The 25,104-nt window shown below is 47.9% G+C and overlaps 1 protein-coding gene across 1 annotated transcript in view; it reads left to right on the plus strand.

Moving 5' to 3' along the window:
• Nucleotides 1-25,104, plus strand: part of LOC109904939 (glutamate receptor ionotropic, kainate 1) — a 129,890-nt gene that overhangs the window by 36,142 nt on the left and 68,644 nt on the right. Inside the window, exons 2-3 of the mRNA XM_031791263.1 lie at nucleotides 10,711-10,878; nucleotides 16,699-16,793. Of these exons, the coding sequence (XP_031647123.1) occupies nucleotides 10,711-10,878; nucleotides 16,699-16,793 (263 nt within the window). The remainder of the gene's footprint in view (nucleotides 1-10,710; nucleotides 10,879-16,698; nucleotides 16,794-25,104) is intronic.

The following is a 25,104-nucleotide window of genomic DNA, read 5'->3' on the forward strand; positions in this document are numbered from 1 at the left end:
GCATGGGAGGTGACAGTAACATGAGAGGTGACAGTAACATGGGAGGTGACAGTAACATGGGAGGTGACAGTAACATGGGAGATGACAGTAACATGGGAGGTGACAGTAACATGGGAGGTGACAGTAACATGGGAGGTCACAGTAGCATGGGAGGTGACAGTAGCATGGGAGGTGACAGTAACATGGAAGGTAACAGTAACATGGGAGCTGACAGTAACATGGGAGATGACAGTAACATGGGAGGTGACAGTAACATGGGAGGTGACAGTAACATGGGAGGTGACAGTAACATGGGAGGTGACAGTAACATGAGAGGTGACAGTAACATGGGAGGTGCCAGTAACATGGGAGGTGCCAGTAACATGGGAGCTGACAGTAACATGAGAGGTGACAGTAACATGGGAGGTGACAGTAGCATGGGAGGTAAAAGTAGCATGGGAGGTGACAGTAACATGAGAGGTGACAGTAACATGGGAGGTGACAGTAACATGGGAGGTGACAGTAACATGAGAGGTGACAGTAACATGGGAGGTGACAGTAACATGGGAGGTGACAGTAACATGGGAGCTGACAGTAACATGAGAGGTGACAGTAACATGGGAGGTGACAGTAGCATGGGAGGTGACAGTAGCATGGGAGGTGACAGTAACATGAGAGGTGACAGTAACATGGGAGGTGACAGTAACATGGGAGGTGACAGTAACAGGGGAGGTAACAGTAACATGGGAGGTGACAGTAACATGGGAGGTGCCAGTAACATGGGAGGTGGCAGTAGCATGGGAGGTGACAGTAACATGGGAGGTGGCTGACTGTGGCTGACTGTGGTTGGCTGTGGCTGGTTGTGTCTGGCTATGGCTGGCTGTGTCTGTGTCTGGCTGGCTGTGGCTGGTTTTGGTTGTCTGTGGCTCTTGCTGTCTGTGGCTGTTGGTGGCTGTGGCTGTGGCTGGCTGAAAAAGGTTTTGGCTGTCTGTGGCTGGTTGTGGCTGGCTGTGGCTGTGGCTGGCTCTGGCTGGTTGTGGCTGGCTGTGGCTGTCTGTGTCTAGCTCTGGCTCTGGTTGGCTGTGGCTGGCTGTGGCTGGCTGAAAATGGTTTTGGCTGGCTGTGGCTGTGCCTGGCTTTAGCTGGTTGTGGCTGTGGTTGTGGCTGTGGCTGTGGCTCTTGCTGTCTGTGGCTGTGCCTGGCAATGGCTGATTCTGGCTGGTTGTGGCTGGTTGTGGCTGTGGCTGGCTGTGGCTGGCTTTGGATGGCTGTGGCTGGTTGTGGCTGTGGCTGGCTTTGGCTGTTTGTGGCTGTTTGTGGCTGTGGCTGGCTGTGGCTGGTTGTGGCTGTGGCTGGCTGTGGCTGGTTTTGGCGGGCTGTGTCTGGTTGTGGCTGGCTTTGGCTGGTTGAGGCTGTGGCTGTGGCTTGCTTTGGCTGGTTGTGGCTGGCTGTGGCTGGTTGAGGCTGTGGCTGGTTGTGGCTTGCTGTGGCTGGTTGTGGCTGTGGCTGTGGCTGGCTGTGGCTGGTTCTGGCTGGTTGTGACTGCGGCTGGCTGTGGCTGGTTGTGGCTGGTTGTGGCTGGCTGTGGCTGGTTGTGGGTGTGGCTGGTTGTGGCTTGCTGTGGCTGGTTGTGGCTGTGGCTGTGGCTGGCTGTGGCTGGTTCTGGCTGGTTGTGACTGCGGCTGTGGCTGTTTGTGGCTGGCTGTGGCTGGTTGTGGCTGTGGCTGGTTGTGGCTTGCTGTGGCTGTCTGTGGCTGGTTGTGTCTGGCTCTGGCTCTGGTTGGCTGTGGCTGGCTGTGGCTGGCTGAAAATGGTTTTGGCTGGTTGTGGCTGGCTGTGGCTGTGCCTGGCTTTAGCTGGTTGTGGCTGTGGCTGGTTGTGGCTGTGGCTGTGGCTCTTGCTGTCTGTGGCTGTGGCTGGTTGTGGCTGTGGCTGGCTTTGGCTGGTTGTGGCTGTGGCTGGCTTTGGATGGCTGTGGCTGTGGCTGGCTTTGGCTGGTTGTGGGCGGTTGTGGCTGTGGCTGGTTGTGGCTGTGGCTGGTTGTGGCTTGCTGTGGCTGGTTCTGGCTGTGGCTGTGGCTGGTTCTGGCTGGTTGTGACTGTGGCTGGCTCTGGCTGTGGCTGGTTGTGGCTGGCTGTGGCTGGTTGTGGCTGTGGCTGGTTGTGGCTTGCTGTGGCTGGTTGTTGCTGTCTGTGGCTGGCTGTGGCTGGTTGTGGCTGTGGCTGGCTGTGGCTGGTTGTGGCTGTGGCTGGCTTTGGATGGCTCTGGCTGGTTGTGGCTGGTTGTGGCTGTGGCTGGCTTTGGATGGCTCTGGCTGGTTGTGGCTGTGGCTGGCTGTGGCTGGTTGTGGCTGTGGCTGGCTGTGTCTGGTTGTGGCTGGCTGTGTCTGGTTGTGGCTGGCTTTGGCTGGTTGAGGCTGTGGCTGGCTGTGGCTGGTTGTGGCTGTGGCTGTGGCTGGTTGTGGCTGGTTGTGGCTGTGGCTGGCTTTGGCTGTTTGTGGCTGTTTGTGGCTGTGGCTGGCTGTGGCTGGTTGTGGCTGTGGCTGGCTGTGTCTGGTTGTGGCTGGCTGTGTCTGGTTGTGGCTGTGGCTGGCTGTGGCTGTGGCTGGCTGTGGCTGGTTGTGGCTGGCTGTGGCTGGCTGTGGCTGGTTGTGGCTTGCTGTGGCTGGTTGTGGCTGTGGCTGTGGCTGGCTGTGGCTGGTTCTGGCTGGTTGTGACTGCGGCTGGCTCTGGCTGTGGCTGTGGCTGGTTGTGGCTGGCTGTGGCTGATTGTGGCTGTGGCTGGTTGTGGCTTGCTGTGGCTGGTTGTGGCTGGTTGTGACTGCGGCTGTGGCTGGTTGTGGCTGGTTGTGGCTGGCTGTGGCTGGTTGTGGCTGTGGCTGGTTGTGGCTTGCTGTGGCTGGTTGTGGCTGTCTGTGGCTGGTTGTGGCTGGTTGTGGCTGGCTGTGGCTGTGCCTGGCTTTAGCTGGTTGTGGCTGTGGTTGTGGCTGTGGCTGTGGCTCTTGCTGTCTGTGGCTGTGCCTGGCAATGGCTGATTCTGGCTGGTTGTGGCTGGTTGTGGCTGTGGCTGGCTGTGGCTGGCTTTGGATGGCTGTGGCTGGTTGTGGCTGTGGCTGGCTTTGGCTGTTTGTGGCTGTTTGTGGCTGTGGCTGGCTGTGGCTGGTTGTGGCTGTGGCTGGCTGTGGCTGGTTTTGGCGGGCTGTGTCTGGTTGTGGCTGGCTTTGGCTGGTTGAGGCTGTGGCTGTGGCTTGCTTTGGCTGGTTGTGGCTGGTTGAGGCTGTGGCTGGTTGTGGCTTGCTGTGGCTGGTTGTGGCTGTGGCTGTGGCTGGCTGTGGCTGGTTCTGGCTGGTTGTGACTGCGGCTGGCTGTGGCTGGTTGTGGCTGGTTGTGGCTGGCTGTGGCTGGTTGTGGGTGTGGCTGGTTGTGGCTTGCTGTGGCTGGTTGTGGCTGTGGCTGTGGCTGGCTGTGGCTGGTTCTGGCTGGTTGTGACTGCGGCTGTGGCTGGTTGTGGCTGGCTGTGGCTGGTTGTGGCTGTGGCTGGTTGTGGCTTGCTGTGGCTGTCTGTGGCTGGTTGTGTCTGGCTCTGGCTCTGGTTGGCTGTGGCTGGCTGTGGCTGGCTGAAAATGGTTTTGGCTGGTTGTGGCTGGCTGTGGCTGTGCCTGGCTTTAGCTGGTTGTGGCTGTGGCTGGTTGTGGCTGTGGCTGTGGCTCTTGCTGTCTGTGGCTGTGGCTGGTTGTGGCTGTGGCTGGCTTTGGCTGGTTGTGGCTGTGGCTGGCTTTGGATGGCTGTGGCTGTGGCTGGCTTTGGCTGGTTGTGGGCGGTTGTGGCTGTGGCTGGTTGTGGCTGTGGCTGGTTGTGGCTTGCTGTGGCTGGTTCTGGCTGTGGCTGTGGCTGGTTCTGGCTGGTTGTGACTGTGGCTGGCTCTGGCTGTGGCTGGTTGTGGCTGGCTGTGGCTGGTTGTGGCTGTGGCTGGTTGTGGCTTGCTGTGGCTGGTTGTTGCTGTCTGTGGCTGGCTGTGGCTGGTTGTGGCTGTGGCTGGCTGTGGCTGGTTGTGGCTGTGGCTGGCTTTGGATGGCTCTGGCTGGTTGTGGCTGGTTGTGGCTGTGGCTGGCTTTGGCTGTTTGTGGCTGTTTGTGGCTGTTTGTGGCTGTGGCTGGCTGTGGCTGGTTGTGGCTGTGGCTGGCTGTGTCTGGTTGTGGCTGGCTGTGTCTGGTTGTGGCTGGCTTTGGCTGGTTGAGGCTGTGGCTGGCTGTGGCTGGTTGTGGCTGTGGCTGTGGCTGGCTGTGGCTGGTTGTGGCTGTGGCTGGCTGTGTCTGGTTGTGGCTGGCTGTGTCTGGTTGTGGCTGTGGCTGGCTGTGGCTGGCTGTGGCTGGTTGTGGCTGTGGCTGGCTGTGGCTGGTTGTGGCTGGCTGTGGCTGGCTGTGGCTGGTTGTGGCTTGCTGTGGCTGGTTGTGGCTGTGGTTGTGGCTGGCTGTGGCTGGTTCTGGCTGGTTGTGACTGCGGCTGGCTCTGGCTGTGGCTGTGGCTGGTTGTGGCTGGCTGTGGCTGATTGTGGCTGTTTCTGGTTGTGGCTTGCTGTGGCTGGTTGTGGCTGGTTGTGACTGCGGCTGTGGCTGGTTGTGGCTGGTTGTGGCTGGCTGTGGCTGGTTGTGGCTGTGGCTGGTTGTGGCTTGCTGTGGCTGGTTGTGGCTGTCTGTGGCTGGTTGTGGCTGGTTGTGTCTTGCTCTGGCTCTGGTTGGCTGTGGCTGGTTGTGGCTGGCTGAAAATGGTTTTGGCTGGTTGTGGCTGGCTGTGGCTGTGCCTGGCTTTAGCTGGTTGTGGCTGTGGCTGGTTGTGGCTGTGGCTGTGGCTCTTGCTGTCTGTGGCTGTGCCTGGCAATGGCTGGCTGTGGCTGTGGCTGTGGCTGGTTGTGGCTGTGGCTGGTTTTGGCGGGCTGTGTCTGGTTGTGGCTGTCTGTGGCTGGTTGTGGCTGGTTGTGTCTGGCTCTGGCTCTGGTTGGCTGTGGCTGGTTGTGGCTGTGGCTGGTTTTGGCGGGCTGTGTCTGGTTGTGACTGGCTTTGGCTGGTTGAGGCTGTGGCTGGTTTTGGCGGGCTGTGTCTGGTTGTGACTGGCTTTGGCTGGTTGAGGCTGTGGCGGGCTGTGTCTGGTTGTGACTGGCTTTGGCTGGTTGAGGCTGTGGCTGGCTGTGTCTGGTTGTGGCTGTGGCTGTGGCTGGTTGTGGCTTGCTGTGGCTGGTTGTGGCTGTGGCTGTGGCTGGTTCTGGCTGGTTGTGACTGTGGCTGGCTCTGGCTGTGGCTGTGGCTGGCTGTGGCTGGTTGTGGCTGTGGCTGGTTGTGGCTTGCTGTGGCTGGTTGTGGCTGTCTGTGGCTGGTTGTGGCTGTGGCTGGCTGTGGCTGGTTGTGGCTGTGGCTGGCTTTGGATGGCTGTGGCTGGTTGTGGCTGGCTGTGGCTGGTTGTGGCTGTGGCTGGCTGTGGCTGGTTTTGGCTGGCTGTGTCTGGTTGTGGCTGGCTTTGGCTGGTTGAGGCTGTGGCTGGCTGTGGCTGGCTGTGGCTGTGGCTGGCTGTGGCTGGCTGAAAATGGTTTTGGCTGGTTGTGGCTGGCTGTGGCTGTGCCTGGCTTTAGCTGGTTGTGGCTGTGGCTGGTTGTGGCTGGTTGTGGCTGGTTGTGGCTGTGGCTGTGGCTCTTGCTGTCTGTGGCTGTGCCTGACAATGGCTGTGGCTGTGGCTGTGGCTGGTTGTGGCTGGTTGTGGCTGGCTTTGGATGGCTGTGGCTGGCTTTGGCTGGCTTTGGATGGCTGTGGCTGGCTTTGGCTGGTTGTGGCAGGTTGTGGCTGTGTCTGGGGCTGGCTGTGCCTGGCTGTGGCTGGCTGTGGCTGGCTGTGGCTGTCTGTGGCTGGTTGTGGCTGGCTGTGGCTGTCTGTGTCTGGCTGGCTGTGGCTGTGGCTGTGGCTGTCTGTGGCTGTCTGTGGATGTGGCTTGCTGAAAATGGTTTTGGCTGTTTGTGGCTGGTTGTGGCTGTGGCTGGTTGTGGCTTGCTGTGGCTGGTTGTGGCTGTCTGTGGCTGGTTGTGGCTGGTTGTGGCTGTGGCTGGCTGTGGCTGGTTGTGGCTGTGGCTGGCTTTGGATGGCTGTGGCTGGTTGTGGCTGTTTGTGGCTGGTTGTGGCTGGTTGTGGCTGTGGCTGGTTGTGGCTGTGGCTGGCTGTGGCTGGTTTTGGCTGGCTGTGTCTGGTTGTGGCTGGCTTTGGCTGGTTGAGGCTGTGGCTGGCTGTGGCTGGTTCTGGCTGGTTGTGGCTGTGGCTGGTTGTGACTGTGGCTGGTTCTGGCTGTGGCTGGTTGTGGCTGGCTGTGGCTGTGGCTGGTTCTGGCTGTGGCTGGCTGTGGCTGGTTCTGGCTGTGGCTGGTTGTGGCTGGCTGTGGCTGTGGCTGGTTGAGGCTGTGGCTGGCTGTGGCTGGTTCTGGCTGGTTGTGGCTGTGGCTGGTTGAGGCTGTGGCTGGCTGTGGCTGGTTCTGGCTGGCCGTGGCTGTGGCTGGTTGTGGCTGGCTGTGGCTGGTTGTGGCTGGCTGTGGCTGTGGCTGTGGCTGGTTGTGGCTGGCTGTGGCTGGTTGTGGCTGTGGCTGGTTGTGGCTGGTTGTGGCTGTCTGTGGCTCTGGCTGGCTGTGTCTGGCTGGTTGTGGCTGTGGCTGGTTGTGGCTGGTTGTGGCTGGTTGTGGCTGTGGCTGGCTGTGGCTGGCTGTGTCTGGTTGTGGCTGGCTGTGGCTGGTTCTGGCTGGTTGTGGCTGTGGCTGGTTGTGACTGGCTGGTTCTGGCTGTGGCTGGTTGTGGCTGGCTGTGGCTGTGGCTGGTTGTGACTGTGGCTGGCCGTGGCTGGCCGTGGCTGGTTGTGGCTGTGGCTGGTTGTGGCTGGCTGTGGCTGGTTGTGGCTGGCTGTGGCTGTGGCTGGTTCTGGCTGTGGCTGGTTGTGGCTGGCTGTGGCTGTGGCTGATAGTGGCTGTGGGTGATAGTGGTTGTGGCTGTGACTGGTTGTGGCTGTGACTGGTTGTGGCTGTGACTGGTTGTGGCTGTGACTGGTTGTGGCTGTGGCTGGTTGTGGCTGGTTGTGGCTGTGACTGGTTGTGGCTGTGGCTGGTTGTGGCTGGTTGTGGCTGGTTGTGGCTGTGGCTGGTTGTGGCTGTGGCTGGTTGTGGTTGTGGCTGGTTGTGGTTGTGGCTGGTTGTGGCTGTGGCTGGTTGTGGCTGTGACTGGTTGTGGCTGTGGCTGGTTGTGGCTGTGGCTGGTTGTGGCTGTGGCTGGTTGTGGCTGTGGCTGGTTGTGGTTGTGGCTGGTTGTGGCTGGTTGTGGCTGTGGCTGGTTGTGGCTGTGGCTGGTTGTGGCTGGTTGTGGCTGTGGCTGGTTGTGGCTGTGGCTGGTTGTGGTTGTGGCTGGTTGTGGTTGTGGCTGGTTGAGGCTGGTTGTGGCTGTGGCTGGTTGTGGCTGGTTGTGGTTGTGGCTGATAGTGGTTGTGGCTGATAGTGGCTGTGGCTGTGGCTGTGGTTGTGGCTGTGACTGGTTGTGGCTGTGGCTGGTTGTGGCTGTGACTGGTTGTGGCTGTGACTGGTTGTGGCTGTGGCTGGTTGTGGCTGTGACTGGTTGTGGCTGTGGCTGGTTGTGGCTGTGACTGGTTGTGGCTGTGGCTGGTTGTGGTTGTGGCTGGTTGTGGTTGTGGCTGGTTGTGGTTGTGGCTGGTTGTGGTTGTGGCTGGTTGTGGCTGTGGCTGGTTGTGGTTGTGGCTGGTTGTGGCTGATAGTGGCTGTGGCTGTGGCTGTGGTTGTTGATTTTTCTGCTTGAGCACCCACCACATAACCTACATCAACCCCTAAACCCTTTCACTCATCCCCCTTCGCTTCCCCCTTCCTGCCCCCATTCCTTCCACCTCTCCCCCTGCCTTTCCCTACCTCCTCTTCCCATCGCCTGCCCACCTCCACCCCCCCTCCATTCCCACCAACCTGGCAGTATACAGACCAGAAATGATTGTGTTTAATTTAAATACAATTCTGACAGGTTCTGGTCTCAGCTCATTTTCACTACCATTTGTTATGGTTTTATTTCCATCTCCTCTCCTCTCCTCGACTCTCCTCGACTCTCCCCTCCCCTCCTCTATCCCCTCCCCTCCCCTCTCCTCTCGTCTCCTCTCCTTTAGAAATCTATCAATGGTACCAGCTGCAGCAGGACTCTTTGGCATGAGTTCTCTCATTTTTATACACAGTCAGAAGGTCACATGACACCGTCTCCAAAGTGAGAGGGCAAAACTAAACACAGTTGCACATGTATCTACATTCAGTTGTACAATACGTTTCTATAGTGACACGGAAGTCCCCAATACAGTGCTGTTATAGCTCATATTCAGCAATGATTGGTCGTTGATACACTATATTTATAAAAGTATGTGGACACCCCTTCAAATGAGTGGATTCAGCGATTTCAGCCACACCTGTTGCTGACAGGTGTATAAAATTGAGCACACAGCCACGCAATCTCCATTGACAAACATTGGCGGTAGAATGGCCTTACTGAAGAGCTCAGTGACTTTCAATGTGGCACCATCGTAGGATGCCACCTTTCCAACAAGTCACTTCGTCAAATTTCTGTCCTGCTAGAGCTGCTCCGGTCAACTGTAAGCTCTGTTATTGTGAAGTGGAAACGTCTAGGAGCAACAACGGCTCAGTCGTGAAGTGGTAGGCCATACAAGCTCACAGAACGGGACCGCCGAGTGCTGAAGTGCAATGAGTCTGTCCTCAGTTGTAACACTCACTACCGAGTTCCAAACTGCCTCTGGAAGCTACGTCAGCACAAGAACTGTTTGTCGGGAGCTTCATGAAATGGGTTTCCATGACCGAGCACACAAGCCTGAGATCACCAAGCGTCGGCTGGAGTGGTGTAAACCTCGCCGCCATTGGACTTTGGAGCAGTGGAAACGCTTTCTCTGGAGTGATGAATTACGGTTCACCATCTGGCAGTCCAACGGACGAGTCTGGGTTTGGCAGATGCCAGGAGATCGCTACCTGCCCCAATGCATAGTGCCAACTATGAAGTTTGGTGGAGAAGGAATAATGGTCTGGGGCTGTTTTTTTTATGGTTCAGGCTAGTCCCCTTAGTTCTTCTTAACGCTACAGCATAAAATTACATTCTATACGATTCTGTGCTTCCAACTTTGGCAACCGTTTGGGGAAGGCCCTTTTCTGTTTCAGCACGGCAATGCCCCTTGCGCACAAAGCGAGGTCCATACAGAAATGGTTTGTCGAGATTAAAGTGGAAGAACTTGACTGAACTTGACTGGCCTGAACAGAACCCTGACCTCAAACCCATTGGGATGAATTGGAACGGCGACTGCGAGCCAGGCCTAATCGCCCAACATCAGTGCCCGACCTACCTAATGCTCTAGTGGCTGAATGGAAGCAAGTCCACGCAGCAACGTTCCAACATCTAGTGGAAAGCCTTCCCAGAAGAGTGGAGGCTGTTATAACAGCAACGTTCCAACATCTAGTAGAAAGCCTTCCCAGAAGAGTGGAGGCTGTTATAGCAGCAAAGGGGGACCAAACTCCATTTTAATGCCCATGATTTTGTAATGAGATTTTGTACAGAGAGAAAAATGTGTCCCAAATGGCACCCTATTTCCTATATAGTGCACTACTTTTGACCAAAGCTCTTTTGGGACACACTGCTAGCTCGTACGTAATTGTGTTTAAAGGGACTATGGGCCCTGGTAGTGCACTATAAATGCAATAGACAGTTGTTGTGTTTGAACCCAGCCTCCCTCCCTCCCTCGCTCCCTGTCTTGGCATGCTAAGCACTGAGCAGACCCACTGATCCTTCACTCTCTCTCTCTCTCTCTATCTAGTTCTATGCCTCTCTCTCTCTCTCTTTCTCTCTCTCTCTTTCTCTCTCTCTCTCTCTCTCTCTCTAGTTCTATGCCTCTCTCTCTCTCTCTTTCTCTCTCTCTCTCTCTCTCTCTCTCTCTCTCTAGTTCTATGCCCCTCTCTCTCTCTCTCTAGTTCTATGCCTCTCTCTCTCTTTCTCTCTCTCTTTCTCTCTCTCTTTCTCTCTCTCTCTCTCTCTCTCTCTAGTTCTATGCCTCTCTTTCTCTCTCTATTTCTCTCTCTTTCTCTCTCTCTCTCTCTCTCTCTCTCTCTCTCTCTCTAGGAGAGGGTATATTGGGTTAGGAGTGAAGGAGTAGGATAGTTCAGGGTATTGGGTAAGAGTAGATAATTCGTTTGTATTGAGCTGACTGCTGGAGAATTAAGGATGTTAATTAATGGAGGAAGAGTTGTGAATGATGTCACAATACTTGTTTGTTTGTTGTGTGTTCTAGAGAAATCCCCCAATTGCCCAATTCTCTGTGGTCATTAAAGATCCCATGGCACTTATCGTAAGAGTAGGGGTTTTAACCCCGGTGTCCTGCCAAAATTCCCAATCTGGCCCTCATACCATCACGGTTCTTCTAATCATCCCCAGCTTCCAATTGGCTCATTTATCTCCCCTGGAACTATTCCATAGGTCATTCAGTGACACTGTGTGATGAAACGACTTGGGAGTATGTGACACGTTATACCACTTTAGGTTGGACAAAGGCATAAGGGAATGATAAAGAGAGATAATGATACAAAATAATGCATACTACTCATTCTTCTTCTTCTGTAATAATGATATATATTTTTCACCCCCTCCCTGTCCCACTCTTCTCTGCTGTTTCTCCAGGGGGTATCTTTGAGACCCTTGAGAATGAGCCCATTAGTGTGGAGGAGCTGGCCTTTAAATTCGCTGCGACAAACATCAACAGGAACCGGACCTTAATGCCCAACACCACACTGACCTACGACATTCAGAGAATAAACCTCTTCGACAGCTTCGAAGCCTCCAGAAGAGGTAAGGAGGATTGTTATTTGTTATTTTTACATTGTCAGTTGTTTTATCCCGAGTGGGACCACATTTCCCTGGTCAAATCTCTGTCTGTATCCCCATAGGGCCCTGGTCAAATCTCTGTCTGTATCCCCGTAGGGCCCTGGTCAGAAGTAATGCACTATATACAGTAACTTCAGAAAGTATTCACACCCTTGACTTATTCCACATTTTGTTGTGTTACAAAGTGGGATAAAAATGTATTTAATTGTCATTTTTTTGTCAACGATATTCATAAAATACTCTTATATACAGTTGAAGAAATAGAAATACAGGTAGTGCAGCTACAGTTGAAGTCAGAGGTTTACATACACTTAGGTTGGAGTCATTAAAACTAGTTTACATACACTTAGGTTGGAGTCATTAAAACTAGTTTACATACACTTAGGTTGGAGTCATTAAAACTAGTTTACATACACTTAGGTTGGAGTCATTAAAACTAGTTTACATACACTTAGGTTGGAGTCATTAAAACTAGTTTACATACACTTAGGTTGGAGTCATTAAAACTAGTTTACATACACTGAGGTTGGAGTCATTAAAACTAGTTTACATACACTTAGGTTGGAGTCATTAAAACTAGTTTACATACACTTAGGTTGGAGTCATTAAAACTAGTTTACATACACTTAGGTTGGAGTCATTAAAACTAGTTTACATACACTTAGGTTGGAGTCATTAAAACTAGTTTACATACACTTAGGTTGGAGTCATTAAAACTAGTTTACATACACTTAGGTTGGAGTCATTAAAACTAGTTTACATACACTTAGGTTGGAGTCATTAAAACTTGTTTTTCAACCACTCCACACATTTCTTGTTAACTAACTATAGTTTTGGCAAGTTGGTTAGGACATCTACTTTGTGCATGACACAAGTAATTTTTCCAACAATTGTTTACAGACAGATTATTTCACTTATAATTCACTGTATCACAATTCCAGGGGGTCAGAAGTTTACATACACTAAGTTGACTGTGCCTTTAAACAACTTGGACAATTCCAGAAAATTATGTCATGGCTTTAGAAGCTTCTGATAGGCATCACTTGAATCAATTGGAGGTGTACCTGTGGATGTATTTCAAGGCCTATCTTCAAACTCACTGCTTGACATCATGGGAAAATCAAAAGACATAAGCCGCACAATATTGTAGACCTCCACAAGTCTGGTTCATCCTTGGGAGCAATTTCCAAATGCTTGAAGGTACCACATTCATCTGTACAAACAATAGTACGCAAGTATAAACACCATGGGACCACGAAGCCGTCATTCATCTCAGGAAGGAGACACGTTCTGTCTCCTAGAGATGAACGTATTTTGGTGCGAAAAGTGCAAATCAATCCCAGAACAATAGCAAAGGACCTTGTGAAGATGCTGGAGGAAACAGGTACAAAAGTATCTATATCCACAGTAAAACAAATCCTATATCGACATAACCTGAAAGGCTTCTCAGCAAGGAAGAAGCCACTGCTCCAAAAATGCCATTAAAAAAAGCCAGACTACGGTTTGCAACTTCACATGGGGACAAAGATCATACTTTTTGGAGAAATCCTCTGGTCCTCTGGTCTGATGAAACAAAAATAGAACTGTTTGGCCATAATGACCATCGTTATGTTTGGAGGATAAAGGGGGGGTTTACAAGCCAAAGTACACCATCCCAACCGTGAAGCACTGGGGAGGCAGCATCATGTTGTGGGGGTGCTTAGCTGCAGGAGGGACTGGTGCACTTCACAAAATAGATGGCATCATGAGAAAGGAAAATTATGTGGATATATTGAAGCAACATCTCAAGACATCAGTGAGGAAGTTAAAGCTTGGTTGCAAATGGGTCTTCCAAATGAACAATGACCCCAAGCATACTTCCAAAGTTGTGGCAAAATGGCTTAAGGAGAACAAAGTCAAGCTATTGGAGTGGCCATCACAAAGCCCTGACCTCAATCCCATGGAAAATTTGTGGGCAGAACTGAAAAAGCGTGTTTGAGCAAGGAGGCCTACAAACCTGACCCAACTTATTGTGGGAAGCTTGTGGAAGGCTACCCAAAACATTTGACCCAAGTTAAACAATTTAATGCTACCAAATACTAATTGATTGTATGTAAACTTCTGACCCCCTGGGAATGTGATGAAAGAAATGAAAGCTGAAATAAATCATTCTCTCTACTATTATTCTAAAATTTCACATTCTCAAAATAAAGTGGTGATCCTGACTGACCCAAGACAGGGAATTTTTACTTTAAATGTCAGGAATTATGAAAAACTGAGTATAAATGCATTTGGCTAAGGTGTATGTAAACTTCCGACTTCAACTGTATCTTGATTTGATAAGTTTTCAACCCCCTGACTCAATACATGATAGAATCAACTTGGGCAGCGATTACAGCTGTGTGTCTTTCTGGGTTAGTCTCTAAAAGATTTCCACGCCTGGAGTGTGCAATATTTGCACATTATTCTTCAAGCTGTGTCAAATTGGTTTTTGATCAATCAATCAATCAAATGTATTTATATAGCCCTTCTTACATCAGCTGATGTCACAAAGTGCTGTACAGAAACCCAGCCTAAAACCCCAAACAGCAAGCAATGTAGGTGTAGAAGCACGGTGGCTAGGAAAAACTCCCTAGAAAGGCCAAAACCTAGGAAGAATCCTATAGAGGAACCAGGCTATGAGGGGTGGCCTGTCCTCTTCTGGCTGTGCCAGGTGGAGATTATAACAGTACATGGCCAAGATGTTAAAATGTTCATAGATGACCAGCAGGGTCAAATAATAATAATCACAGTGGTTGTCGAGGATGCAGAAAGTCAGCACCAGTTCATTGCTAGAACACCATTGTCAGGTCTTACCATAGATTTTCAAGTAGTTTTAAATCAAAACTGTCACTCGGCCATTCAGGAACATTCACTGTCTTCTTGGTAAGCAACTCCAGTGTATATTTGGCCTTGTGTTTTAGGTTATTGTCCTGCTGAAAGAGGAATTAATCTCTCAGTGTCTGGTGGAAAGCAGACTGAACCAGGTTTTCCTCTAGGATTTTGCCTGTCCTTAGCTTCCTTAGCTTCGTTTCTTTTTTATCCTGAAACCCCCCCCAGTCCTTAGTGATTACAAGCATTCCCATAACATGATGCAGCCACCACTATGCTTGCAAATATGAAGGGTGGTGCTCAGTATTGTGTTGTGTTGGATTTGCCCCAAACATAGCACTTCGAATTCAGGACAAAAGGTAATTGCTTTGCCACATTCTTTGCAGTTGTACTTTTGTGCCCTGTTGCAAACAGGATGCATGTTTTGGAATATTTTTTATTCTGTACAGGCTTCCTTTTTTCACTCTGTCAGGTTTGTATTGTTGAGTGACTACAATGTTGTTGATCCATCCTCAGTTTTCTCCCGTCAAAGCCATTAAACTCTGTAACTGTTTTAAAGTCACCATTGGCATCATGGTGAAATCCCTGAGCGGTTTCCTTCCTCTCTGGCAACTGAGTTAAGAAGGACGCATGTATCTTTGATGTGACTAGGTGTATTGATACACCATCCAAAGTGTAATTAATAACTTCACCAAGTTAAAAGGGATATTCATTGTTTTGAAATGTAATTTTAACCAATCTACCAATCGGTGCCCTTCTTTGCAGGGCATTGGAAAAACCTCCCTGGTCTTTGTGGTTGAATCTGTGTTTGAAATTCCCTGCTCGACTGAGGGACTTTACAGATAATTGTATGTGTTGGGTACAGAGATGAGGTAGTCATTAAAAAAATAATGTCAAACACTATTATTGCACACAGACTGAGGCCATGCAACTTATTATGTGACTTGTTAAGCTAATTTCTACTCCTGATCTTATTTAGGGGTTGAATACTTAATAACAAGACATTTAAACTTTTTTGTTGTTGTTGCTTTTGTTAATGTAAAAAAAACATAATTCCACTTTGCCATCATAGGGCATTGAAAAACATAATTCCACTTTGCCATCATAGGGCATTGGGAAACATAATTCCACTTTGCCATCATAGGGCATTGGAAAACATAATTCCACTTTGCCATCATAGGGCATTGGAAAACATAATTCCACTTTGCCATCATAGGGCATTGGAAACATAATTCCACTTTGCCATCATAGGGCATTGGGAAACATAATTCCACTTTGCCATCATAGGGCATTGGAAAACATAATTCCACTTTGCCATCATAGGGCATTGAAAAACATAATTCCACTTTGCCATCATAGGGCATTGGGAAACATAATTCCACTTTGCCATCATAGGGCATTGGGAAACATAATTCCACTTTGCCATCATAGGGCATTGGGAAACATAATTCCACTTTGCCATCATAGGGCATTGGAAAACATAATTCCACTTTGCCATCATAGGGCATTGAAAAACATAATTCCACTTTGCCATCATAGGGCATTGGGAAACATAATTCCACTTTGCCATCATAGGGCATTGGGAAACATAATTCCACTTTGCCATCATAGGGCATTGGGAAACATAATTCCACTTTGCCATCATAGGGCATTGGGAAACATAATTCCACTTTGCCATCATAGGGCATTGGGAAACATAATTCCACTTTGCCATCATAGGGCATTGGGAAACATAATTCCACTTTGCCATCATAGGGCATTGGAAAACATAATTCCACTTTGCCATCATAGGGCATTGGAAAACATAATTCCACTTTGCCATCATAGGGCATTGGAAAACATAATTCCACTTTGCCATCATAGGGCATTGGGAAACATAATTCCACTTTGCCATCATAGGGCATTGGGAAACATAATTCCACTTTGCCATCATAGGGCATTGAAAAACATAATTCCACTTTGCCATCATAGGGCATTGAAAAACATAATTCCACTTTGCCATCATAGGGCATTGAAAAACATAATTCCACTTTGCCATCATAGGGCATTGAAAAACATAATTCCACTTTGCCATCATAGGGCATTGAAAAACATAATTCCACTTTGCCATCATAGGGCATTGAAAAACATAATTCCACTTTGCCATCATAGGGCATTGAAAAACATAATTCCACTTTGCCATCATAGGGCATTGGGAAACATAATTCCACTTTGCCATCATAGGGCATTGAAAAACATAATTCCACTTTGCCATCATAGGGCATTGAAAAACATAATTCCACTTTGCCATCATAGGGCATTGAAAAACATAATTCCACTTTGCCATCATAGGGCATTGAAAAACATAATTCCACTTTGCCATCATAGGGCATTGAAAAACATAATTCCACTTTGCCATCATAGGGCATTGGAAAACATAATTCCACTTTGCCATCATAGGGCATTGAAAAACATAATTCCACTTTGCCATCATAGGGCATTGAAAAACATAATTCCACTTTGCCATCATAGGGCATTGAAAAACATAATTCCACTTTGCCATCATAGGGCATTGAAAAACATAATTCCACTTTGCCATCATAGGGCATTGAAAAACATAATTCCACTTTGCCATCATAGGGCATTGAAAAACATAATTCCACTTTGCCATCATAGGGCATTGAAAAACATAATTCCACTTTGCCATCATAGGGCATTGAAAAACATAATTCCACTTTGCCATCATAGGGCATTGAAAAACATAATTCCACTTTGCCATCATAGGGCATTGGGTGTTTGCCAGTGAATGAAAATCTAAATGTTATCCATTTTAAATTCAGGCTGTAAAACAATAAAATGTGGGAAAAGTCAAGGGGTGTGAATACTTTCTGAAGGTAATAAGGAACCATTTGGGATGCAGAAAATAACAATCCCGCTCTACTGTCCCTTTCCCAGCCTGTGACCAGTTGGCTCTGGGTGTCGGGGCGGTGTTTGGTCCCTCTCACAGCTCCTCCGTCAGTGCTGTCCAGTCCATCTGCAATGCTCTGGAGGTGAGACACTATCACATACAGTGGTTCCTCCTTTAAAGGTGACACGAGTTTCCCACACAGCGGGACTTAGAGGTACCCAGCGTCACATCTTCATTACTCCAGACCACCACCAGGGGGAGTTAGAGCACTCATTATGCATTTGGGTCCCAAGGTTTTTATATCACCAATCATATCGAGTGGTTCCAATGATGAATTTGGAAGCGAGCCACCCGTCCCTGGTGACTTTCTTCAGCAAAGATGGCTGACAAAACATTACGGTGGAAGCTAATTTAAGTAATTATAATGTCACAATGAGTCATGCAAAAACATTACAATTGAGGGGAATATGTTAGTTAATGTTGAGACAAACTATTGTACATATTTTTTTTGTCATAAAGTTAATTTACAAAAATCGCAATTTAGCAAAAAAAATTTGCGGTCATATCCAATACCAGGTGTATCAAAAACCATTATTTAAATGATGCTATGTCTGCATGTATGTATTACAATTATACACTTCAACAGTGTTTACCACTCCTGCTCCTGGGACATCAATGATTACACATTGTAACAATGCAATAGACTAGAAACATGATTTAAGTCAAGACTGATTTGTAATTCATATATACAGAATACAAATTAGTACATCCTGCCAGCACACCCACAAGCGAGCCACTCAGGTGGAGAATGACGCATGTAAGAGAGCAGGAAAGAGATGGGAGTAACAATCCAGGCTATTTGCTCTGAGGCAGGCATAATAATGTCATGAAACAAGCAGGGAGCAGGCTTCGAACCCTCAACATTCTAGCCCAAAGTCCAGCATGCTATCGACAGTGCCCAAATTGATTAATTGGGGTTGGGGCTGATTGTGGCTAAAAACACTTTATCAATTGGAATCTTTAATACGTGGAAAGGGGGGAAACGTATTATTCTTAGTTTTTCACAAACATAGCAGGATGGGCTATTAGCTGAACAAGCATAGCAGGATGGGCTATTAGCTGAACAAGCATAGCAGGATGGGCTATTAGCTGAACAAGCATAGCAGGATGGGCTATTAGCTGAACAAGCATAGCAGGATGGGCTATTAGCTGTACAAGCATAGCAGGATGGGCTATTAGCTGAACAAGCGTAGCAGGATGGGCTATTAGCTGTACAAGCGTAGCAGGATGGGCTATTAGCTGAACAAGCGTAGCAGGATGGGCTATTAGCTGAACAAGCATAGCAGGATGGGCTATTAGCTGAACAAGCATAGCAGGATGGGCTATTAGCTGAACAAGCATAGCAGGATGGGCTATTAGCTGAACAAACATAGCAGGATGGGCTATTAGCTGAACAAGCATAGCAGGATGGGCTATTAGCTGAACAAGCATAGCAGGATGGGCTATTAGCTGAACAAGCATAGCAGGATGAGCTATTAGCTGAACAAGCGTAGCAGGATGGGCTATTAGCTGAACAAGCGTAGCAGGATGGGCTATTAGCTGTACAAGCATAGCAGGATGGGCTATTAGCTGAACAAGCATAGCAGGATGGGCTATTAGCTGAACAAGCATAGCAGGATGGGCTATTAGCTGAACAAGCATAGCAGGATGGGCTGTTAGCTGAACAATAACCTTTACTAAATAATTGTCGGATAGCCGAGCTAGGTGTTAACCCCCTTCCCCAACTTGCAACCAATAATTTGTAACTATCTATCCACATCTACCTACACACGATTAATGTTCTGAAAACAAAAAATATATATACTGTTGAAGTCAGAAGTTTACATACGCCTGATAGGTGAGAATTGTCTGTTAATTGAATGATTAGAATATTCCGCCCTGAAACATATAATTGCATGGAATTGATTAGAATGTATAAAATCATAATCAATAAATGTGTAGTCCTAGTCAGAATTAGGGTAAAACAATATGTCTTTATGGTATTTTAAACACAGACTGTCTGAGCTTGGTGCCGACCTGACTAGAGATTTGGGAGAGAACGGGGAGTCTCAAGGACAAAGTCACTATCTCTGTCGGCTGGGTAGTGAGACAGACAGTGTGTGCGTAGCAGGACATGTGTGTGCTTCTGTTTGTGTGCGTGTGTATGTGCGTCTGTTTGTGTGTGTGTGTGTGTGTGTATGGCTGTGTGAATGTGTGGGCGTGAGAAGTCAGTATAAATGAATTGTTTTGTATTCTTGACTTCAGAACGTTCCATGAATAAACCTTTTTGACCATTCAGCTGGGCCTCCGTCTGTTTCATTCGACCAGGATCTTACACATTCTGGTTTGCAGACTGAGAGTAATATAATTAAATTGGGTGATGTACCTGGAGAACATAATTCTCTTATCACCACCGTAGCCAAATAAATTTAAACTCAGTTTTTCACAATTCCTGACATTTAATCCTGGTAAAAATTCCTTGTCTTAGGTCAGTTAGGATCACCACTTTTCTTTAAGAATGTGAAATGTCAGAATAATAGTAGCGAGAATGATTTATTTAAGCTTTCATCACATTCCCAGTGCATCAGGAGTTTACATACAAATCAAATCAAATGTATTTATATAGCCCTTCGTACATCAGCTGATATCTCAAAGTGCTGTACAGAAACCCAGCCTAAAACCCCAAACAGCAAGCAATGCAGGTGTAGAAGCACGGTGGCTAGGAAAAACTCCCTAGAAAAGGCCAAAACCTGGGAAGAAAGCTAGAGAGGAACCAGGCTATGTGGGGTGGCCAGTCCTCTTCTGGCTGTGCCGGGTGGAGATTATAACAGAACATGGCCAAGATGTTCAAATGTTCATAAATGACCAGCAGGGTCAAATAATAATAATCACAGGCAGAACAGTTGAAACTGGAGCAGCAGCACAGCCAGGTGGACTGGGGACAGCAAGGAGTCATCATGCCAGGTAGTCCTGAGGCATGGTCCTAGGGCTCAGGTCCTCCGAGAGAGAGAAAGAAAGAGAGAATTAGAGAGAGCATACTTAAATTCACACAGGACACCGGATAAGACAGGAGAAGTAATATAACAAACTGACCCTAGCCCCCCGACACATAAACTACTGCAGCATAAATACTGGAGGCTGAGACAGGAGGGGTTAGGATACACTCAATTAGTATTTTGTAGCATTATCTTTAATTTGTTTAACCTGGGTAAAATGTTTTGGGTAGCCTTCCACAAGCTTCCCACAACAAGTTAGGTGAATTTTGGCCCATTCCTCCTGACAGAGCTGGTGTAACTGAGTCAGGTTTGTAGGCCTCCTTGCTCAAACACGCTTTTTCAGTTCTGCCCACAAATTTTCTTTGGGATTGAGGTCAGGGCTTTGTGATGGCCACTCCAATAGCTTGACTTTGTTGTCCTTAAGCCATTTTGCCACAACTTTGGAAGTATGCTTGGGGTCATTGTCCATTTGGAAGACCCATTTGAGACCAAGCTTCAACTTCCTGACTGATGCCTTGAGATGTTTCTTCAGTATATCCACATACTTTTCCTCCCTCATGAAGCCATCTATTTTGTGAAGTGCACCAGTCCCTCCTGCAGCAAAGCACCCCCCAACATGATTCTGCCAACCCCGTGCTTCACGGTTGGGATGGTGTTCTTCGTTTTGCAAGCCTCTCCCTTTTTCCTCCTAACATAATGATGGTCAATATGGCCAAACAGTTCTATTTTTGATTCATCAGACCAGAGGACATTTCTCCAAAAAGTATGATCTTTGTCCCCATGTGCAGTTGCAAACCATAGTCTGGCTTTTTATGGCGGTTTTGGAGCAGTGGCTTCTTCCTTGATGAACGGCCTTTCAGGGTATGTCGATATAGGACTCGTTTTACTGTGGATATAGATACCTTTGTACCTGTTTCCTCCAGCATTTTCACAAGGTCCTTTGCTGTTGATCTGGGATTGATTTGCACTTTTCGCACAAATGTACGTTAATCTCTAGGAGACAGAAGGCGTCTCCTCCCTGAGCGGTAGGATGGCTGCGTGGTCCCAAGGTGTTTATAATTGCATACTATTGTTTGTACAGATGAACGTGGTACCTTCAGGCATTTGGAAATTGCTCCAAAGACTGAACCAGACTTGTGGGGGTCTACAATTATTTATTTTGATTTTCCCATGATGTCAAGCAAAGAGGCACTGAGTTTGAAGGTATGCCTTGAAATACATCCAAAGGTACACCTCCAATTGACTCAAATTATGTAAATTAGCCTCTCAGAGGCCTCTAAAGCCATAACATAATTTTCTGGAATTTTCCAAGCTGTTTAAAGGCACAGTCAACTTAGTGTACGTAAACTTCTGACCCACTGGAATTGTGATACAGTGAAATAATCTGTCTGTAAACAATTGTTGGAAAAATTACTTGTGTCATGCACAAAGGAAATGTTATAACTGACTTGCCAAAACTATAGTTTGTTAACAAGAAATTTGTGGAGTGGTTGAAAAATGAGTTTTAATGACTCCAACCTAAGTGTATGTAAACTTCAGACTTCAACTCAATATAGGTTACATTGGCATAAATGATCAGGGCAGCAGGCGCAGGAATGCGTAATAGTTTGTTTATATTTCACCAAAATTAAGGCGTGCCGTGTAAAGGGGACGAAGACCAAACAAACACGTAACAAAACACAGGGTAGAAACCCAAAACACACAGGTACACGCACCAATACAGCACAGGTACTCACACGCACAGGTACTCACACGCACCAATACAGCACAGGTACTCACACGCACAGGTACTCGCACGCACCAATACAGCACAGGTACTCACACGCACAGGTACTCACACGCACCAATACAGCACAGGTACTCACACGCACAGGTACTCACACGCACCAATACAGCACAGGTACTCACACGCACCAATACAGCACAGGTACTCACACGCACAGGTACTCACACGCACAGGTACTCACACGCACCAATACAGCACAGGTACTCACACGCACCAATACAGTACAGGTACTCACACGCACCAATACAGCACAGGTACTCACACGCACCAATACAGCACAGGTACTCACACGCACCAATACAGCACAGGTACTCACACGCACCAATACAGCACAGGTACTCACACGCACCAATACAGCACAGGTACTCACACGCACCAATACAGCACAGGTACTCACACGCACCAATACAGCACAGGTACTCACACGCACCAATACAGCACAGGTACTCACACGCACCAATACAGCACAGGTACTCACACGCACCAATACAGTACAGGTACTCACACGCACCAATACAGCACAGGTACTCACACGCACCAATACATCACAGGTACTCACACGCACCAATACAGCACAGGTACTCACACGCACCAATACAGCACAGGTACTCACACGCACAACAGTATCTCGGACCTGCCTGGTGTGTTCCTTGTTCTTCATGATGCTCTCTGCGCTTTTAACGGACCTCTGAGACTATCACAGTGCAGGTGCATTTATGCGGAGACTTGATTACACACAGGTGGATTGTATTTATCATCATTAGTCATTTAGGTCAACATTGGATCATTCAGAGAACACTTTCCACGCAGCTCCCCGCAGTTGCCGTGCTAGAGTGGGCATTCAGCCAAGACGGATTGTGCCGGCTCAGCACTCCTGGTCTCCGGTGCGTCTCTTCGGCCCAGGATATCCTGCGCCAGCTCTACGCACAGTATCCCCAGTTCGCCAGCACAACCCAGCGCAGCCTGTTCCAGCTCCCCGCACTTGCCGTGCTACAATGGGTATTCAGCCAGGATGCGTTGTGCCAGCTCTACGCTTCAGACCTCCAGTGCGCCTCCACGGCCCAGTGTATCGTGTGCAGGCTCTACGCACTATGCCTCCAGTGCGTCTTCATAGCCCAGTGCATCCTGTGCCAGCTCTCCACACTCACCGAGCTAAAGTGGGTATCCAGCCAGGACGCGTTGTGGCAGCTCCACGTACCAGGCTGCCAGTACGTCTCCTCAGTCCGGTGAGACCTGTTCCGGCTCCACGTACGAAGCCTCCAGTGATGATCCATGGCCCGACGCCTCCAGTGATGATCCATGGCCCGACACCTCCAGTGATGATCCATGGCCCGAAGCCTCCAGTGATGATCCATGGCCCGAAGCCTCCAGTGATGATCCGCGGTCCGGAGCCTCCAGCGACGGTCCCTGGTCTGGAGCCTCCAGCGACGGTCCCCGGTCCGGAGGTCCCGGCGAAGATCCCTGCACCAGAGGCACCACCGAAGTGGGGGGAGCCTCAAGCGGAGCGGGGTCTGCGTCCCACACCGGAGCCCCCACCGAGAGTAGATGCCCACCCAGACCCTCCCCTATAGGTTCAGGTTTGCGGCCGGAGTCCGCACCTTTGGGGGGGAGATCCTTTTAATTATCTTTTTGGTTAGGTCAGGGTGTGACTCGGGTGGGAATGTCTGTTTTCTATATCTTTGTTTTTGGCTGTGTGTGGTTCCCAATCAAAGTGTATTGTTGTCTCTGATTGGGGATCACAAGTTGTAATTTTCCTTTTGGGTTTTGTGGGATCTTGTTTTCTGTTTTAGTGTCTGTACCTGACAGAACTGTGTGCTTTTGTTTTCCCTTTGGTTATTTTGTTTCATGAACACTTTCCACGCTGCGCTTTGTCCCACTCCTTTCGACGAGAGCCGTTACACCTCTAATCCTCTAAATGTAAGGAAAATGCCCCTTAGATATTAATATAGAGTCCACCAATCCTCTTAATGTAATTATTGGTGGAGAGTCACGTCATTGAATTTGTATTTTTTTTCGCTTTATACTGTAGGCCTACCATAGGCGAAATCAGTCTCACTGGTGTTGAGTAATGTGCTGTTAAAAATGGTGTAGGTCTTATTTATTTAAAGAGCATATTGTAGTTAGAACCAAAAGCCCATAACTATTTTAGCATTGTTTCATGCTGCTCTTAGGTAAGCATGGGGACTGGTCTTGATAAATCAATAAGATTTTTATTTTCACTTAATCACCATTTGAGTATTGGTTAAACAAGAATTAGAATATTATATTGCAGAAATGATATACTCTTAGTGTAACCTTTATTTAACTAGGCAAGTCAGTTAAAAACAAATTCTTATTTTCAAGGACAGCCTACTCCTTCCTCCTGTTGTACAGCGCCATATTTTCCATTCCATCCTAACAGAAACCCGGAGGGTTTCATTTTTTCTCTGAATAGAAACACCATAATATTAATCAAATTAATGAAGCCAAATTTCTTAAAATCAATCCCAATATACTATGTCATTACAAAAAAGGTTTTAAATTCTCTGTTAATGCCAATACGGAAGACTATCAAATGCTTGTCAAAAATGCCCTCTGGTGGTCAAACTAGCAACTAGCAACTTAACAGGAGAAATGGCTGACAAAAATATAACGTGAATGATGCAGCAGCCTACAAAGTGTGCTGCAGTATGACGCAACTTTTAAAGAAGGTTCCACCGTAACTTAACGTCCCAATAACATATCACACAACATAACATAACACACCATCACATAACATATCACACAACATAACACACCATCACATACCATATCACACAACATAACACACCATCACATAACATATCACACAACATAACACACCATCACATAACATATCACACAACATAACATAACACACCATCACATACCATATCACACAACACAACACAACATAACATATCACACAACATAACATAGCACACCATCACATAACATATCACATAACACACCATCACATACCATATCACACAACATAACACACCATAACATATCACACAACATAACATAGCACACCATCACATAACATATCACATAACACACCATCACATAACATATCACACAACATAACACACCATCACATAACATATCACACAACATAACATAGCACACCATCACATAACATATCACACAACATAACACACCATAACATATCACACAACATAACATAGCACATCATCACATAACATATCACATAACACACCATCACATAACATATCACATAACACACCATCACATAACATATCACACAACACAACATAACATACCATCACATAACATATCACATAACATAACATAGCACACCATCACATCACATAACATATCACATAACATAACATAGCACACCATCACATAACATATCACACAACACAACATAACACACCATCACATAACATATCACACAACATAACACACCATCACATAACATATCACATAACATAACACACCATCACATAATACAACATAACATAAGACACCATCACATAACATATCACACAACATAACATAGCACACCATCACATAACATATCACACAACATAACATAACACACCAGCACATAACATCATATTGTTTCAAATTGATTGGTTGATTGATTGACTGATTGATTTTGGGGG

Source organism: Oncorhynchus kisutch, linkage group LG15 (assembly GCF_002021735.2).
Source record: "Oncorhynchus kisutch isolate 150728-3 linkage group LG15, Okis_V2, whole genome shotgun sequence".
In the NCBI taxonomy this organism is placed as follows: Eukaryota; Metazoa; Chordata; class Actinopteri; order Salmoniformes; family Salmonidae; genus Oncorhynchus; species Oncorhynchus kisutch.